At 41.5% G+C, this 19,293-nt stretch overlaps 1 protein-coding gene across 6 annotated transcripts in view; it reads right to left on the reverse strand.

The window, feature by feature from the left end:
- Positions 1–3,620: 3,620 nt before the first annotated feature.
- The window catches only part of FYB1 (FYN binding protein 1), a 132,010-nt gene continuing 116,337 nt past the window's right edge, over positions 3,621–19,293 (reverse strand). For all 6 annotated transcript variants that reach the window (XM_084782905.1, XM_084782901.1, XM_084782904.1 and 3 more), the window contains 7 exons: positions 18,372–18,397; positions 16,133–16,199; positions 13,492–13,591; positions 12,627–12,789; positions 9,297–9,330; positions 6,356–6,387; positions 3,621–3,773 (listed from right to left, as the gene is read on the reverse strand). In XM_084782905.1, coding sequence (XP_084639031.1) covers positions 3,751–3,773; positions 6,356–6,387; positions 9,297–9,330; positions 12,627–12,789; positions 13,492–13,591; positions 16,133–16,199; positions 18,372–18,397 — 445 coding nt within the window. In that variant the 3' untranslated portion in view covers positions 3,621–3,750. The remainder of the gene's footprint in view (positions 3,774–6,355; positions 6,388–9,296; positions 9,331–12,626; positions 12,790–13,491; positions 13,592–16,132; positions 16,200–18,371; positions 18,398–19,293) is intronic.

Genomic DNA, 19,293 nt, shown 5'->3' on the forward strand with positions numbered 1-19,293 from the left:
GGTTTGAATAAGATTGGCCCCCACAGGTTTATAGGAAATGGCACTTTTTAGGGACAAGTGTATCAGTGGGGTGGACTTTGGGATTTCAAATGCCCAAGCCTCTTGGCTCAGTATCTCTCTGTCTCTCTGTCTCTGTCTCTGTCTCTGTCTCTGTCTCTGTGTCTGTCTGTCTGTCTCTCTCTTTCTCTCTCTCTCCCCCTCCAGCCTGTGGATCCAGAGATAGAACTCTCAGCTACTTCTGTGCGTGTGTGTGCGCACCACTATGCTTCCCACCATGACAACAGGGGACTAAGCCTCTGACCTGTATGTAAGCCAGCCCCAGTAGAATGTTTTCCTTTGTAAGAGTGTCCCTGGTCATGCTGTCTCTTCGCAGCAATAGGACACCGACTTAGGCAGTTAGCACCCACCATGTGGGAAAGGCACGGTAGCAAAAGGGTGAAGTGTCTGGCATCACTGTGTCCACAGCCAGGAAGCAGAGACAGACGAATGCTCAGTTTGTTTTTTCCTTTTGTTCAGTCTGAGATCTCAGGGAGAGTGTTGCCCATTCAGGACATGTCTTTTCTCCTCTTTTCCACCATTATAGAAACACCCAGCAGTGTGTCTCCTATCCTAGGTGATGCTAGACACCGTTTAGTTGACCCAGTGATGTTTTCCAGTGCGCAGCAGCGGGAGCCTTTGTTTCATCAAATTCTGCACAATTGGAGGAATCTGAGGCATGTTGTAACAGCTGGCATATGAACGCCACCATTTTAAGACAGTGGAATGAGAAGAGGAATGTTGAAACGGGCTGTAGGTGAAGAGGTGTTTGTGTTCAAGTTGAAATTTCAGAAATATTTTAGTATATTTTAAATGTACAGAGGAAACAACCCACAACAGCAGAAATTAAAGATAGGAAGGGATGGAAGGGAGGGAGAAAAAGAGAGATGTGGTAGAGGAGGAGGGGGAGGAGGGAGAGCAGATGGTGGGATGGGGGAGCAGGTGGAAGGAGAACAAAGAGAACAAACGGAGTGTGTAGGAAGAAGGCTGGCGGGAAGTCGGGAGGAAATGGGATCCCTGGGGCTGTGATGACTTCCCTTCTGAGCAGTCTGAACATGGGTTAAGTTTAGGGAGTGGAAGAGGATTGTACGGAGTTATCTATTTCTAAGACAAAACAGGAAGCAATGTATCGAGCAGCGGCAGGGGAGGGCGGTTATGACCAGGAAGCTGAGTGAGATGTGGGAGGACGGTGCAGACAGGCCCCTTCTGTAGACACAGAATCAAGTCAAGAGAGAGGAACTCGGCCAGGCAGCGGGAGGCAGGGTCACTCGATAAAAAGGTACTTTATTGGCAGCTCTTCTCACATGACAAAATTTCACACCCAATCCACAATGAAATCACATTTATATATTAAAGTTAACACCTCAAATATATATTAAATAATTATTACACAAATCTGTCCATTTCTTTGAATATAAATCAAAATTGAAATGTTCTCTTGATCTAATTTGTCTAAAACCTGACATTTGCATTGAATTTGTGCAAATCTTAATCAGGGAAGATGACTGGACATGCAGGCAGCATATAATTTATATTTGATGCCAATGTTAACAGGCAGCCACTTCTGAGCATGCAGGTCTTATCTAGTGATAACAGAAGTCATCACAAGGGTACATGCTGGTAATGCTACCGGACTACTTCCTAATCTGTGCCTATTTGTGACGAGCAATTTCCAACCAGAAGACTCAGAGCCCTGTGTCCTAGAAATGAGCTGCAGAAGCTGCTGACATTCTTAAAATTTCCAAACACTTGGCTGGGTGGTGGTGGCGGTGCACGCCTTTAATGCCAGCACTCCAGGGGAGGCAGAGGCAAGTGGATCTCTATGCTGTCAAGAGCAGTGAGTTCCAGGTCAGTCAGGGCTACACACAGAAAAATCCTGTCTCAAAAAGCCAAACCAAAACACTTAATAGACACCATTTTTTGAAGGCTTTGATCTATCTTACAGATTTTTCAATCTGTGTGTACCTGTTCCTATGTATGAGAGGGCATATATGTGTGGAGTCCAAAGGATGCCTTGGCTGTTGTTGCTCAGTTTCTGTCATCCCCTTGGACACAAGTCACTCATTGGTGTAGACTCACCAAGTAGGACAGTCAGGCTGACCAGTGAGCCCCAAGGATCCTCCTATCTGTGCCTCCCCTGCACAGGAAACTGCAAATACTGGTCCCCATACATGGTTCTCAGCTAGAGTTTGTTGACTGAATTCACTCTTTCAGCTTGCCATGCAAAACACTTTCCCATCTGAGTTCTCTCTCCATTCCATACAATTTTTGACTTAAAAAAAATCAACAGGGCCACTCTACAGAAACTCCAATGGATCTTTGCAATTTACAGATTTAATATATTAATCATTATTTAACCATTGATTTAAAATAGGAAAAAAAAACCTTCTGAAGTGTGCCTCTGAGATTGGGGGAACTATAAAAGCTTGAAATAATTGGTCATGGAAAATGTTGGTATAAATTTAATTGGCTCCTAGCCTATAAGATCCCTGGGAGGGTAGTGAACGTTGCCAAGGTGAACGTTGCATCATGGTCAATACTAGAGCCAGCATTAGGATTTAGGAATTTCAAAACCCATTCCCCAGTCTGCTCTCTTCTTGGATGTAAAGGTGTTGTGTTTTAGAGCATGGTACTTAGTGTTCTTAGCATACAAAAGCCCGTCTGGAGGAGGAGGTGAGGAGTTTGTCTCAAAGGTGAGCACCCCAGCCCTGGGGCTTATTGCCTCATCTTCCTTCGGCTGAACAACTTTCTAGTACAGTGGTTATAAACATCACCAAGCTCTCCAGAAGCAAATGACAACAAAACCTAAACCTCCTTCCAAGAGACTTCACAGGAAGGTGTCACTGGAGAAGGAGGGCGAGTTTCAAGGGTCTTCCTTGCAGTGCTCACAATCGTCAGGAAGCCTCCCTTCCATTTCTCTGGCTAATGATGGTATTTCAACAGAGCGCAGAACCCAACCATGTGTGTATGGGTCCACAAAAAAATAAGACTCTAGACTCTCATACGCAGGTTACTCATAGATGTGCATGCAGGCTGTAAAAGCATGCTTAGCGAGTAATCAACATGATTTCACAGTGAACAAAGACGGACTGATGTGACACAGACATTGTGCTGCTAACCTAGTTCTCCAGGAACTAGAGGAGCCAGCTCTGCCTTGTTTGGAGTAGGTAATTTGAACGGGTGACGACAAGCAATAGGTTGTCTTCTCATGGAATTAAAATTTCCTTCTCTATATTCCTTTTTCTTCCTCCTCTGGGATGCCTTTCTTTTATCTTTGTTTCTTTAAGGATTGTATGGTAGAGGGGACTCCCTACTGGTGGTCTAAGAAAAGTGCCTTTGTAAGCATAGCTGAAGCAAAGTGGGAGCCTCAGGGCAGGTGTGGTGGGTCACATCTGTCCTCACAGCACTTTTGAGGCTGAGGCAGGAAGATGGAAGGTGGCGTGGACTACAGAATGAGAGACCCACCCCCCCTGCTTAAAAACAAAACAAAACAAAACAGGAAGAAAGAAAGAAAAAAAAAGGAGATACTTAGTAACTCTTACATCTCACTACCGATCTCCTGACATATTAAACAGAGTTCCAAGTTAAAAAAAAAATTCAAAACTTTATAAAGAGATTCATTTATCTTGTACATTCATTTTTTTTCCTTTATGGTGCCCAAGGGGAAACTCATGCTGGCTGCTACCACACACTGCAGAATGAACAGAGCTGAGGCTAGTCATTGTCATAGATGCAACCTGAAAGGAAAAAGAATACAATTTCAACTAATTGACACATTCATTTTGCTGTTGTTACTTTTTGTTTGTTTGTTTGTTTGTTTTTGAGACAGGGTTTCTCTGTGTAGCCTTGGCTGCCCAGGACTCACTCTGTAGCCTAGGCTTCCCATGAACTCACAGCGATCTGCCTGCCTCTGCCTCCCTGAGTTGTGATTACAGGCCTGTGCCACCGTGCCTGGCTTCCCTCGTTAATTTTTATGTGTGCATTTCGTATGTCTGTTCACGTCTGTGCAGGTGATACGCACATGTGTGTGTGGGACAACCTCTAAGGACATCTTCAAGGACCATGCACTTCCTCTGAGACAGGATCTCTGGTTGGTTTCAATCTCATCAGTTAGAGGGAGCCGGGGGATCTCCCTGTCTCTTCCTCCCCCAGGACTGGGATTAAAAGCACTTGCCACTGTGCCTGTTATTTTCTTGTGTGCTTCAGTAACCAAACTCAGCGCCTCCTGATTGCAACAGATGCTTCATGTACTCAGCCATTCCTCTAATCCCTATTAGTTTTGGACACAGGTCCTCATGAAGCCCAAGGCTGCTCAAAAACTCAATAGGTCATTGGATAGGACTTCCAACTCCCGAGCCGCCTGCTTCCATGTCCTAAGTGCTGGGTTTAAATATTTAAATATGAATTATATACAACCCATTTGCAGTGTTTTAAATTAGAGATCTATATCATTCAATCTCTCCAAATTAGATGAAAAGAAAAGTAAAACTGGCTTGTTTTATATTTTAAAAAAATTAGCTAAGTGAAATGCCATGCATTTTTTCTTCTTTACTTGCTAGTTTTATGTCAACTTGACACAAGCTAGAATCATCTGAGAGGCGGAGAGGGGACTTCATCTGAGAAAATGTCTCTGTAAGATTGGGCTGTAGGCAAGCCTGTAGGGCATTTTCTTAATTAGTGGTTGGCATGGGAGGGCCCAGCCCATTGTGGGTGGTGTCATCCCTAGGCTGATGATCCTAGGTTTTTATAAGGAAGCTGACTAAACAAGCCTCCAGGAGCAAGGCCTTAAGCAGCACCCTCCATGGCCTTGGCACCAGCTCCTGCCTCCAGGATCCTGCCCTGGTGGAGATCCTGTGCTCACTTCCTTTGATGATGAAGAGTGATGTGAACGTATAATAGAAATAAACCCTTTATTTCCCAACATGCTCTCAGTCATGGCATTTTATCACAGCAATAGTGTCCCTAGCTAAGACACCTTTGGTGATAATCTAGTTTCAGAACATTCCTGGCCAGATTTATTCTCCATCAAGTAAGACTAGAGATTAGTTATTCTAGCATTACATCACCCTTTGGAAATGAGATTAGCTAAGCATCCACAAGTATCACAAGCTTAAAAGACTAAAGGGGCGGGGTTTTACTCAATCAATAAAGAGCTCCCTTGTAAGCAAAGGAAATAGGCTTGATCTCAGAACTGATGAAAAACAAACAACCAAAACCTGGATAGAGCCAGATGTGGTGACACACGCCTTTAATCCCCAGCACTTGAGAAGCAGAGGCAGGTGGATCTCTGTGAGTTCAAGGCCAGCCTGGTCTAGATAGTAAGTTTCAGGCCAGCAGAAGTTATATAGTGAGAGCCTGTCTTAAACAAAACAAAACAACAACAACAACACACACACACACATACACACACATACACCACACTCAGGCCAAAGGGCAGCGTGATGACAACTGTGCGCATTTTGCTGATGTTAATGCTTTAAATCATCATTTAGAAATGCCTGCTGATTCTTTTAGTGTTATTAGTTATAAAATAATGTACTTGTTAATTGACCAAAGATTGTTAGTCTCACATTTCTGCATTTGTCAACTTTTACATTTGTTATATTTCAAGTATTTATTTGTTCATTTAGGATTTGCTAATTTCATATTTTAGAGGTTGCAAAAAGTAATCTATTGCCAACTTCTTGGTATTTCAGTTGCTGCAGTATAAAGCTAGTTGTAAAACAAGTTTCTATTTATTGACCAAGAATGCATTTCTCAGTGATAAAAAGCAAAACCTTTTAACTCTGTGTTATAATACAAATTTTACCATCCACTCCTTCCCACTTCTTCCACCTCTTCCCCATTCTGTTGTTGTTTGACACAGGGTCTCATGTAGCCTAGGCTTGACCCTCGTTTTCACTGTGTCGTGAAGGCTGGTCTTGAACTTCTGATCCTCCTGCCTCCACCATCTAAGTGCTAGGATTCCTGACCTGAACCACCATGGCTATCTTATATCTTCTTATTCCGGAGAGTAAAGGAGCTTTTCTTTTCTTTTCTTAAGATGATCCTCTCTCTCCCTATGATACCAGATCACTACTTTTCTTCACATTTTTTTTCTGACACAGGGTTTCTCTGTGTAGCCTTAGTTGTCCTGGACTCGCTTTGTAGACCAGGCTGGCCTCGAATTCACAGTGATCCACCTGTCTCTGCCTCCCGAATGCTGGGATTAAAGGTGTGCGTCACGAGGAAACTCAAATTCTGATCCGATCTGACTGCCCTAATTAAACCCTCAAGCCTGACCTCACTGTTGCTGTGGTGGGTGCTGCGTGAGACTTACCGTCAGCGATGTCATCATAGATTTCTCCATCACTGTAAACACAGAAAACAAATTTTATTTTATCAAAAACATCTTCCCAACATTAATATATAAAAGAAGCCAACTCTAACATGATTGCCATATATCAGAAACATTTAGAGGTTCACAGTGAGGCTGTCCAAGCGTATGTGTAAGTGGACACAGATTTTACATTTATCTCTGCATCTTCCTCCTCTGGCTTTGTCGAGCCCTGTCCATTCTCTAAACAGAATAGCAAGCCCATGCCCGGAGGACACAGACAGACCATGCTCCGCTGTGAACGTTGCCATGGGCACAGGACATCTGAACACGCTAAGAACTGGGTACAGGCTGGCAGTGTTGGTGCATGCCTTTAATCCCAGCACGCCTCAAGCTAAGGCAGGCAGATCTCTATGAGTTCGATGCCAGCTTGGTCTATAGAGAGAGCTCCAGGACAGGCAAGGCTACACAGAGAAATCTTGTTGTGGGGGAGGGGCAAGCAAAAACTAACAAAGCAAGACAGGAGCAGAAAAGAACTGAGTGCAGAACTGAATAAACTGAGTTGCCAAGGAGCGGCTCTCCTCCAGGGGCCTCAACCCAAAAGTGCAATGAATTTTAACAGCTATTGGTACTAGATTCATACCTTTACTTGAGTTTCAAATGTTCCAATTTTTTGTAAGTCTCCTTTTTATTTTATTTTTAAAATACATTTTATTAATTTATTCATATTACATCTCAATTGTTATCCCACCCCTTGTATCCTCCCATTCCTCCCTCCCTCCCTCCCTCCCTCCCTCCCTCCCTCCCTCCCATTTTCCCCTTACTCCCCTCCCCTGTGACTGTGCCTGAGGAGGACCTCCTCCCCCTGTATTTGCTCATAGGGTATCAAGTCTCTTTTTGGTAGCCTGCTATCCTTCCTCTGAGTGCCACCAGGTCTCCCCATCCAGAGGATGTGGTCAAATATGGGGCACCAGAGTTCATGTGACAGTCAGACACCACTCTCCACTCAAATGTGAAGAATGTCCTGTCCATCGGCTAGATCTGGGTAGGGGTTCGAAGTTTACTGCACGTATTGTCCTTGGGTGGTGCCATAGTTTGAGCAGGACCCTTGGGCCCAGATTCGCCCATCATAACGTTCTTCTTGTAGGTTTCTAGGACCCTCTGGATCCTTCTATTTCCCCATTCTCCCATGCTTCTCTCACCTAGACTCCCAATAGGATGTCCTCCCCTCCGTCCCACTTTACTGATAAGTGAAGGTAAGTCTCATTTTTAAATGTTCCAAATTTTAAAGAAATGAAACATAAGATTTGGCATAGAAAACAGCCATATCGTTTCTGTGTGTCTTAGTTACAATATACACATATCAAGTTTAAAATATTTAAATACTGATCATGGAATATATAGTCATTATATAATTTTTTATATTACCTCCTGGGAGCAGCACATCCACCACAGTAATTTTGGCTACTTTTACATGTTTTCAGGTTTTGCTTTGTCCTGAATCTTCATGACATGTTCTATTAGCAAACACTGAGTCACCCTCACGCACTGGGAGACTTATAAATGTGAGTCAAGTGTAAGCTTTGATTGTAAAAGTATACAGTCTAATGAGTGATCTTTAAGCAATGAAATAATATATTATAAATATGCTAAACACAGCCTTGAAATGGAGGATCCAGTACTGAGAGTCAAGGCTGGGAGGTAGCTGTGTCACTTAGGGTAGACACAGTCCTGGTTCCTGCCCCTATGTATGGCTTTATCGCAGCAGCAGCTGCCGCCGCAGGCCCCTCATTGCTGTCAACTGTGGCAGATGCTGTGAGCTCCCTGTGTCTTCTCTTTGGATCCTTCTCTGAGAAGGAGGGAGAGTTTGGCTAATGGAAATTTGATGTGAATGCAAAGAGGACAGATCTACCTGTTACTTATTCTATAAATGTTTATCTGTGCTCACTTTTTAATAGGTAGCGAAGCACCAGTCACTTAATGGCCTTTCTCCATTTTCTCCCAACCATCCCACAAGCACCACAGATGAAGATGTGTTCCTATCTGCAACACACTCTTTGCATACAATTTGCATCTTTCTTAGAACAAAGCCTACCAGAAGTCCTGTGCCCACCACTGTAACACATATGCTGAAGAGGACAAAGCTGTTAGCATTGTTTTTCTGTCTGCTTTCTACTGGTTTGCTGACAGGACTCTTAATATGCATGCTCCTATTCAGATCTGTTGTACTGGTCAACCGTTTGCAAATCCTCGGTTCTTTCATTATGTCAGTTTTACAAATGTCTCTATTATTGTGAGACTCAACCAGATAGTGGAGTTAATTTTCTGCTCTGAGTTTCTTGGAGTAAAATCTTAAAGTATTTTGGAGGAGTCCAAGGGCTTAAGTACCAGGCTGTGACAGATGGTGTAAGGGTCTTATTCATAAGAATACAAGAGTCATTGATTACTATCTTTTTAAAGGGTACATGATTTTAGTAAGGGCAACATAATAGAGTATTGTGCCTGGGGAGAGTGTAGAAGAATCTTCAGTTAGGGGGTAGACTATGAGCTAGTAACTGGTGATATTAGTATCTACCACTCAGACACTAGTTGGCTCTAGTTAGTCCAGGTCAAACACTACAATAATTAATGAGCAAAATGCAAACAATTTTGAGTGAAAAGGGTGGTGGCTTTGCCCTGTGTGTCTTCAGTATTTGCTGAGCAGACCACTCAATGAGTATGTAAGGCTATTTGCCATGAGTGAGCCAGGCTTCCTCCCTAATTCAGACTAGCACTTCTAGCTTTGCTATTGGCACTATTATATTGATATGGGTAAAATATATTGTCTTCAGCATATTATGATAGTCCAATAAATTGCATTATGTAAATGACACCAGTTCTTTTTACTTAAGGAAATGGTCAGATTCTTTTTAACAGATACAGTAGTAGAAGAAAATGGCCTTACTTGTCTGCCAGGTAACTCCGAAGGACATAACCATCTATAAAGGAAAAAGGAAATGCATTTCAATTACGGATACAGCTTTTCAAAATATCTACCTTTCTGTTTCACAGATAGACATACCTGAGTAATTGTAAGATAATATACTGAGGGTCTGGGGAGATGACTCAGTGGTTAAGAGCCCTGGCTCCCTAGCCACAGTTGGATGCCCAGCATCTTATCAAATAGCTTATAACCCTCTGTAACTCCAGGTCCAGGGCCTCTAAAGCCCTATGCTGGCCTCTCTAGACACCTACACATGACACAGCCACATAGCCACGTACACTGCAATACAAAAATCTTTTTAAAAGATAAAATATTGGATAACTGTATCTATATAGAATATTCTTATAGAGGAATTTGACCATGTTTCTACCCCCATTACCCACACTAATTTCCCTCTTCTCTTAGCATCTCTCACCACTCTATTTCTTTTTTTAAATTGATTTTTAAAAGTCAGCATAACAGGTAATTTCATTATAGAACTTTCATGCATGGTGCCCTTACACTTTTGTCTCACTTACTCTCTTCTCCGGCAGCCTCCCTGCACCTCCTGCCCTTCTCTCCACAGATCCTGCCGCCTTCCTCACAAGCAGTTCCTCCTCTGTTTCTATGTTCCTCTCCCCACCTCTAAGGCCTGCTTTTCCCCTCTTAGGTTCTTCTTCCTAGACCCCCTCCCCCATACATGGTTAGATATAGGTTCTACATATGAGAAAACATGCAGCTCTTGTCTTCCGGAAGCAGATTCATTTTGTTTAATATGATTGCTTCGAGGTCGGAGGACAACGGGCAGAAATCTGCTTTCTCCTCCTCCATGTGAGTACCAGGGATTGAACTCATGGCTGCTAGGCCTTAGCAGTATTGGTACACAGAATTATAAATGGTTCGTAAAGACTGGAAATTTTGTAACATTAAATATTTCCATTAAAAAATCCCCTGGAAGATTACAAAAAAAATAAAGTTCATGAAAGGAAAAATGTAACCAACTTTTTGGAAATTAGAGATGATTATTCACTCATGCTTTTAGGTAATTTGCTTTTTAAATTAAATTGCTTTTAATTTAAAGCTCAGTTATGATAAAATTTTGCAGGCCTGGTTAAACCACCACTAGCAGTCATTTACATGCTCAAAGTTAATCGTTTTCTCCAGTGACAGGAGATAGGAAAACTCCTAGTTTATGTGTGTCAGATTGTAGAACACATGCAAATATCAGCTAGCAATTTTAAACATTTGAAAGTCTGTCAGTGTAGGGGAATTTTAATCCAGCAACATGGCTTATCTGATCACATCCAAAGGCCCTCCAGGTCGGTGTGGTCCATCCAGCTGGAATGCAGACAGACCACACACCTTTTAATCCCTCTGTGCAGAATACAGACTTGCCCTTAGGACACACCTTAGTCCCAGACTAAAGTGACAAGTCATGAGGACACACATGAAAGAGAAGCTACTTAAGTACAGTAGAGTTGAGACAGTAAAGTAGGGTATAGGAGAGAGGGAGGGAGAGAGAGAGAGAGAAGAGAAGGCAATACAGTAGAGAAGAAGACAGTTCTGTAGAATTGAGTTGGAGACTATGTTCTTGGAAATATTTGGTTAATAGCTTAGCAGAGAAGTGAGAGGACCGGCCGAGGGTGTGGCAAAGATGGAAACCATGTGTCAGGCCATTTGTGGTGACCTGGACCAGGAGAGTTAACTTTCTGTAGCAATTTTTCTGTACTAGTGAGTGTACAGAGAACAGATCAGTCATTAAGAAAATCAAGAATGATCAAGGGTCCAAGTCAAGAGGGGAATAAACAAGGAAGGAATTTCATAAAGATTAAGAAAAGCAAAAACATTGAAAAGGCAAAAAGTAAAATTAAATAGGCACATGAATTCAGTCATTCTGGAATAATACTGTGAAAGTCAGTCACAAATACTCTTTATGACCCTCCCTCCCCAACTACTTGAGTACTCATTGATCCAAATTTCTGCTAATATCTGACCATTTTGTTTTCTTTACAGAGGGCTTTTCTCTGGCTTCCAGAGCTCTCCGTTAGCTTGCCCACCACCCTGACTACCTTCATACCTACCTAGGCATTTTTAGCCTTTTGTTTAATTGACTGAATTCATAGCCAATTTTCTCTACTTGGTGGGACAGTAACTAACAGCGGTCACAGCAGCATTAGAGTTCAATTGTCCAGGCACTGACGGGTCAGGAACAATACTTTCCTGCCTGCCGCCTCTGGCCTTCTCAGTTAAGATTTATTTTGTTTGACTTTTAACTACGTGTGTGTGTGTGTGTGTGTGTGTTTGACTTTTAACTACGTGTGTGTGTGTGGGGGGGGGAGGTTGTGAGCACAAGAGGGCTGATCCCTCTGGAGGCCAGAAGAGGATGCGGCATCCCCTGGAGCTAGGGTTACAGTTGCTGGGGAGCTCCCTGACATGGGTGCTGGGAGCCAAACGCGGGTCCTCTCGAAGAGCAGCAAGAGCCCTTAACTGCTGAATCATTGTCTAGTCACTCTATAGTCACCTTTGAAATGAGGCAGTCAAAGTAAAACAAAACACAACCTAAAGAAAATCTATATGATAATCAGAATACATCCTATGGCGGGAAGGATTTACATCCTCATCCAGTTGAGAAAAAACTTTCAGAGTATCTAGAACTGAAGTAATTATGGGTGAGCTCACAAATCACAAGTACAAGCCCAGCATGGCTGTGCATGTCTTTAGTCCCAGCACTCAGGAGGCAGAGGCAGGTGGATCTTTGTAAATATGAGGACAGGACAGCTAGGGCTATACAGAGAAACCCTGTCCCGAAAAAACAAAAACAAACAAAAAGAAAGGAATTTACGTAACATTCTTGATCACAATGTACCAGAAGTTAATATTCCCATTGTCATTTTCAAGTCTGTGTTCTGCCACTGATAGCACGCTCAACCTCCACTGTCACTTTTGAAACAATGATGAAGAAATGCCAAGAGCTGGAGAAACAGACTTGGCCAGGGAAGAGCACACCGTTGGTTATACAATACCAAATTGTCAGCCCTGAACACGTACATAGGCATAACATTATACAGACTGAGCAGGTTATATCTACACACACACACACACACACACACACACACACACACACACACACACACACGTTGGAGACAGGAAAGATGGGCAGGGGAATGACATAATTATGTTATTATCCCCCAAAGGCATTACAATAGAATCCACCACTTTCAGCATTGTCGCGTCTCCAGTTTCTAACATGTCCTACAACTCACAAGCCCACAGGGCTGCTAAAGGCACAGGGCGGTGTCCACGGTGACTCACATTTGCCTTCTTCATTCCTGCAGAGGACTTTGGTGTCGTCGGTGCTTTGTATGACTTCAAGCAATTCCCCAGGTTTTATCTGCAGATCTCTAGCTCCCCACTTTTTAGAAGTCAAGGTGGATGCGGCTTTAGTGGAATATAGGACTCGTATTTCGCCATCATACTGAAAAAAAAAATCAAATCACTGATATGTATTATTACAGTAATTCATTTATTGACACATTCATTCTGAGGTTTTTTGCTCTGTACGTGCCTGTGAGGGGCTTCTTTCAAATTTGTTAATTAATACAGGAAGAACTGTACTAATTATAAGCGGGACTGTTCCCTGGACAGGGAGCACTGGACTGTGTCAAACAGAAAAAACAAGTTAAGCACTGGTGTGCTTTCATTTGTCTCTCTCTGCCTCATGACAGCAGGGGTGATGTCGCCAGCACCAGGAAGCTCCTGCCTCTGGGAGCTCTCCATGGTGGATGGCAGCCTAGCACTGTGAACCAAAAGAAATGCCCTATCCTTCAAGATGCTTGTACTAGGCTACTGTATCATAGCTATGAAGACAGTCGCTAAGTCAACTCAAACCTCTCCACCTCACATAACAAGTAGTTGTAGATTGTGACCTTATCAAGGTTCAAAGGGCATCAGAATCTAACTGGTCATCATAGTGTAGAGGATATAAGCATGTATAATTGCTTGCTTAATTTATTATAGGAATAAATTTAATTTTAAAACAGATCTGGAACAAAGAAAAGTTATGACAGATAACTATAATATTGTTAACCATACTTTAAAAGTGTATATTTTGTCATTTTGAATATTTGGATTTTTTCATCAGCATTTTGACCTCTGAATAGTATTAAATATTACACACCTTAAATTTTTTTCTGAGTTCTTTTTCTTCTTTTTCCTGCTTTTTTAGCTTTTTGGGATCTTTTTCTTCTGCTTTTGCCTTTCCAACATTAATTCCTTGACTAGGGTGACAGAACACAAGTAAACCAACATGTTGATAAATAGAAAAGAATAGATCATAATAAAGACTTAATTATTAACATTAAATTTTTCAGTGGTTTGCTTTTTGTGACAAGGTCTCTCTATATACACGGAACTCATAAAGTAGACCAGGGTGGCCTCAAACTCTTAGAGATCCATCTGCTTCTACCTTCCAAGTGCTGGGATTAAAGGCATGCACCACCGTACCCAACATGTGATGTTTTTGTTCAATGCTGTGTTTAACTCAGTACTGATCATTGGAATCAATAATGGCTTTCTGACATATAGAAGGGGTTCATGAAATAATACACATGCGTTGAACTCTAAATGAAGGTCTATACTGAGCCAATAACAGAGCTGAGCGAGATGAAACAGGACTGTAAACTGTGAGTTCATGTGATTAAACCTGTACTTGAACCCTGTATATTTTCTAGCTCTTTCTAGAAAATTGAGAAACAAAGATAATATTATTAAAAAGGCTCAAAAATGTTTTTTTAAAAAGAGCTGAGTTTTATGACATAAAATTTAGCTATCAATAATTTCATTAGAATATAAAAGTCCAACACAGATGACAAGGAAAAAACTGTGAATCCCTGTAGAAGGGAGTTTTAAAAGAAAAACACTAGAATATTTGTAAATAGTGAAAGTTCAACATTGATATTAATTTTCACTTTGATTATCTAGAAAAACTTTTCTAGTGACTTCTTGAAAATGTTTGATTCTATTTTGTATTTTTATCCCTGCATCTATTTTCAGGCCCTCCTGCCTTTCCTGCTCTGGGCATTGTGAAATTGTTGGCCCATAATAGCTCTCTACGATGATGAGAGCAGGAATGCATGCTGAAAATGCTCCACAAACTGTCTTTGAAAATAACTTATTTCCAAATAGTTGAAAAACTTAGAATTTTTTCAATTTCTGAAAATAAGCAATGGCTAAGGAAAAAAAAAAAACCAACCACAAACCACTGGTCATAGCTAATCAGGTTCAGTCTGCTGGAACCTATTTTGCTGCAAGTAAAGGGCCAGGATGTGAGTCTGGGGGCCAGGATGTGAGTCTGGGCTTCTGGAGAGCCAGCCAGTGGAATTTGGGGTGTTTCTAGAGCAATGTAAAACAGAAATATATATTAAAGCCCATGAGAGTTAGGCACAATGTCCTGGTGGCGAGGAATATTAAAATGAGTGTGTCTCTTAGGGCAGATTTTCCTTTTACAGACAACCAAAAGGGAGGGGAACGTCCTTTCATCTTGCTCTCTTGTTTTGCTTGTAGAACTTGCCCGTCATTGGTGAACATCGGTATATTTTGCCTTCAGCTTCTTTGATCTCGATACTGTCTGTAGCTCAGTAAAATTGGCTTAATGTGGGAAGAGTAAATACTTGTTTCTCTCGTGTGCTCTTAAGTATCACTAAACAGGCATGACTCAATCCATTAATGCTATTTTCATCCTTTAACCAACTCTACTGTCTTTCAGTCGTCTGTTTCTTAAGTGCGTTGTCGGAGCTTTAAAGCTCTTGTGTGCAAGTCATCTCACTTAGGTATCAAAAACTGAGCAAGTCTTCTAGCACATTACATTCTACCCCAGAAGAATTTTCAAAACGTGTTCCTTTTTTTTTTTTTTTTAAGATTTATTTATTATTGATACAGTGGTCTACATGTACACCTACAGGCCACAAGAGGGCATCAGATCACATTATAGATGGTTGTGAGCCACCATGTGGTTGCTGGGAATTGAACTCAGGACCTCTGGAAGATCAGTCAGTGCTCTTAACCTCTGAGCCATCTCTCCAGCCCCAAAACGTGTGCCTTTAAAGCTAACTGATCTGAACTACTCTTCACCTTAAAGTCAATATGAACCTCAGATAAACTGATATCCTTGTTCACAGTTAACTTAAAAAAGAAACTGACATAAAACTTTTGAGAATCTAATGCTTTTGTGTACAAAAAAAGAACATGCATTAAAGTCCTCTTTAAGTAACAAATGCTGTTATTTTTCACAAAAGAAACCATTGGTAAAAGACAGGGAAGAAGAAAGTTGAGGGCTGAGATAGAAAGGAAGGATATTCAGGGGGAAAAAGGCTTAGGGAGAAAGGTAAGAAAAGAAAGAGGAATCAGTGAAAAGACTTGTAAGCAGAATCTCAAGTATATATTCCCAGTAAACTAGTGAATGCGGACAGTGGTGAGTCAGCAGCAGACAGCAGAGGTAGTTAATGAATAAGGGGCAGAACCAGGGGCCAGGGCCAGGGATGGGCAGGGGGAGAGGAGAGAGGGTTAGGAGAATTGATTTACAAACCTAGCTGTGCGCTAGGTGAGATCTGTGGGGAGAAATAAGCACAGCGTTAGAAAAGGACAGCAGAGCCCGCCTGACTGCACACCACACACACCACGCCGCTGTGTGACTGCACACCACACACACCACGCTGCCACCTGACTGCACACCACACACATCATGCTGGATTTTCACTCCAGTTCAATGTTGCAGAGCAGTTCTTGTCCATACGTCACAGTAACGAAAGCATGTTAATGACCTTATCTCTGGAGGTGGAGCAGGAAAGTCTGAGGTATCCACATCGTCATAAACTTCTTCTCCCACATCTAATAAGAGACAGAATATCAAATATTGAAACATTGCTCATTTATGTTTTGATATAAACATTCAGTGATGTCATTATGAACTGAAGACTGCTTCATAGGCAGTATGAGGTTTCTCAGGGTCTGAATACGTTTCTACTAAAGATATTGTCTGCTTCTCAAAGGAAGGAAGGAAGGAAAGAAAGGAAGGAAGTTAGTTCTTACCTTCCTGAATGTGAGTATTCAACTTTAAATAATCAATAAATGAACAAAGAAACAATGGAAACCAGTGGCTATGATTACATCTATCATTATTTGGGAAAAAAACCTGGAATAGAGCTATGACTCTAAAAGTCCCAAAGTTTAATCAACAGGTGAATGGTGGGACTTCAGAACTGTGAACAAAGAAGTCAACGCTCTTGGGCATGGGCAGTAAAAAGTAAAAGGGAATCCTTACATGATATAGAGACCTAGGACCTAGGACATTCCTCCTGTTAGTATATCTGTTTGTATCCATCTCCTCTCTCTCTCTCTTTCTCTCTCTCTCTCTCTCTCTCTCTCTCTCTCTCTCTCTCATCCATCCATCATCTACCTATCATATATCTTTTATCTATCTATCTATCTATCTATCTATCTATCTATCTATCTATCATCTATCCACTTAGGTATCATCTATTATCCACCATCTTCTTTTAATGATTTGTTCCATTTTCATTTATACTCTACAATATGATTGTATTGCCTTCAAGGGAAAATTCTCTTTTTCTCTGATTTTTAAAAAATTATATGGTTGTTGGGAATTGAACTCAGGGCCTTTCAGCGTAAATTAACCTGTGAGCCATCTCTCTAGCCTCCTCAAAAGCAAATCTTATTTCTCTAAATAATATACATCATGTGATGGGAAAAAAGCATTGATAGAAAAGTAGCCATGAGCTTAGCAGTGGTGGCACACACCTTTAATCTCAGCACTCTGGAGGGAGAGGCAGGCAGATCTCTGGGAGCTCAAGACTAACCTGGTCTACAGAGAGAGTTCCAGGACATCCAGAGCTACACAGGGCGTGTTTTTAAACATCAAGAAGAGAGAGTGAGAGAGTGAGAGAGTCAGAAAGCGAAAGCCATGACTAGTGTGCTGGACTGAATGAGGATGACCCCATGCCTGGTTTATGCAGCCTCGAGGACCAAACTCAGTGCCGCAAACTGAGCCACATCTCCAGCCTGACATACTCTTTAAAAATTTACAAATTTAAGTAGATAAACTTTTAAAAAGCCCTCCAATATTTTTGGAGACAGTATTGCATTTTACTCAGAGAAAAAAATTAAAATTTGTTAAAATATCTGTCCCAGCAGGGCTTTAAAACGATGATTGATGATTAAAATTGTACAAAGAATAAACCACTACAGTATCTCTCCATATATATATATATATATATATATATATATATATATATATATGATATATATACATATATATATATATGATATCTGGAAGTGTCTGGTTGTGTGTCTTCTACTTATTTTTACAGTTTTATACATGAGTCCTGTATGTCAAGCATGGACTGAGTTTGGGTGGGACCATGGCTAACGTTGGTACCTGTCACTTTTTACTTATCCCTATGTCACAATGACTTTCAGATGACTACTTTTGAGCCCATCAGTGCAGGTCCCCTATGGTCTCAGGCATTTAACAATTGGTCCTCAGGTGGTAGTGTTGTTTGGGCAGGCTTTGCTGGTATGGTCTTGTTGATGTTGGTCACTGGAGGTGGCTTTGAGAATTGTAAAGATATGTACCATTACCAGTTTGCTCTCTGTTTTTGCTTGGGGTTCAGGCGTGAGCCCTCAGCCTCCTGCTTGTGCCATCATTTCCTCATCCAGGTGTATCATATTGTTAGAAAAGGAACTAATACCAACATTGTTACCAAGGAGTAGGCTACTGCTGCTGCCCTTGGGAGGAATGTCATGGTGTTTGATCACAACAAAAGAGAGGTGTCTAGTGCATGGATTTTATTTGTAATCTTATGGCTCTGTTAGTCTATTATTGGGTAGCTGAAGTCATCTAGGGTGAAACTGCTTGTGCAGTGTGACATATGTGACATATTTATTCTTTTCTGTCAGGTGCAGGGATGACATTCAGTGCTTCCCTCTACCCAATGTATAAGAAATAACTTGTAAAATACACAATTAGTTTTTAGTACATACCCAGTTGTTTAGGAGGTGAAGGGAAACTGAAAGAAAATGAGAATACAGTTAAAATCAGAGTAACATGAACCTTGAAGTTAATTTCTTTACATGACGGGGCGTGGAAGGGAATATTCTAGAGCTATGACGTGGGTTAATCTGCTGATCATTATGCCTTTCTTATCCTCCACTTCCCACTAGATTTTAGCCATCAACTTAAAATTTGTTGAGACGAGTTTTGCTGTTCAAAAAATTGTCAAGAGTGAAGACAGTCATTTTATCCACAATCATTAGACCAATATTTCAGATTTGCTCTAAAGTTTGGGATTGTTACCACAGCAGAGTAAGTTAAATGCATTCAGTATGTGTGGCCTCATGGGTATCCATAGGTGTGGCCCAAATTGTTTATTTGTATCGAGTACTGAAATTACAGAGTCAAAATTAACAGCAGCAGCCATTGGAATACGGCCGTGTATCTCTGGCATGTACATATCTATGCCGCAGTGGAGAATGAGGAATAAGAAAGGAATGAACACTAAAACTAGACAGGGTGGGCTTGTGGACAGGAGGGTGAGGGGGCCCAGATTAGGGGGTATTTAGTTGTAGCAGAAAAGGACATTTGCTTTTATTATTTTCTGAACTATGTTACACACACACACACACACACACACACACACACACACACAGACACACACAGACACACACACACATGCACACATATACACACACATATACACATACATACACACACACGCACACGCACGCACACACACACACAGTGCGCTCACACAGACACACACACACACACACATATACACATATACACATATACACACACATACACACATACACACACACGCGCGCGCAGTTCTGAAAGATTCACATACAGCACAGGAATGACTAGTTAAAGTACCATATCAGGAAATTCACTTAAATAATCTCA

This window comes from Acomys minous, assembly GCF_964271855.1.
Source record: "Acomys minous genome assembly, chromosome: 5".
NCBI classification, from domain to species: Eukaryota; Metazoa; Chordata; class Mammalia; order Rodentia; family Muridae; genus Acomys; species Acomys minous.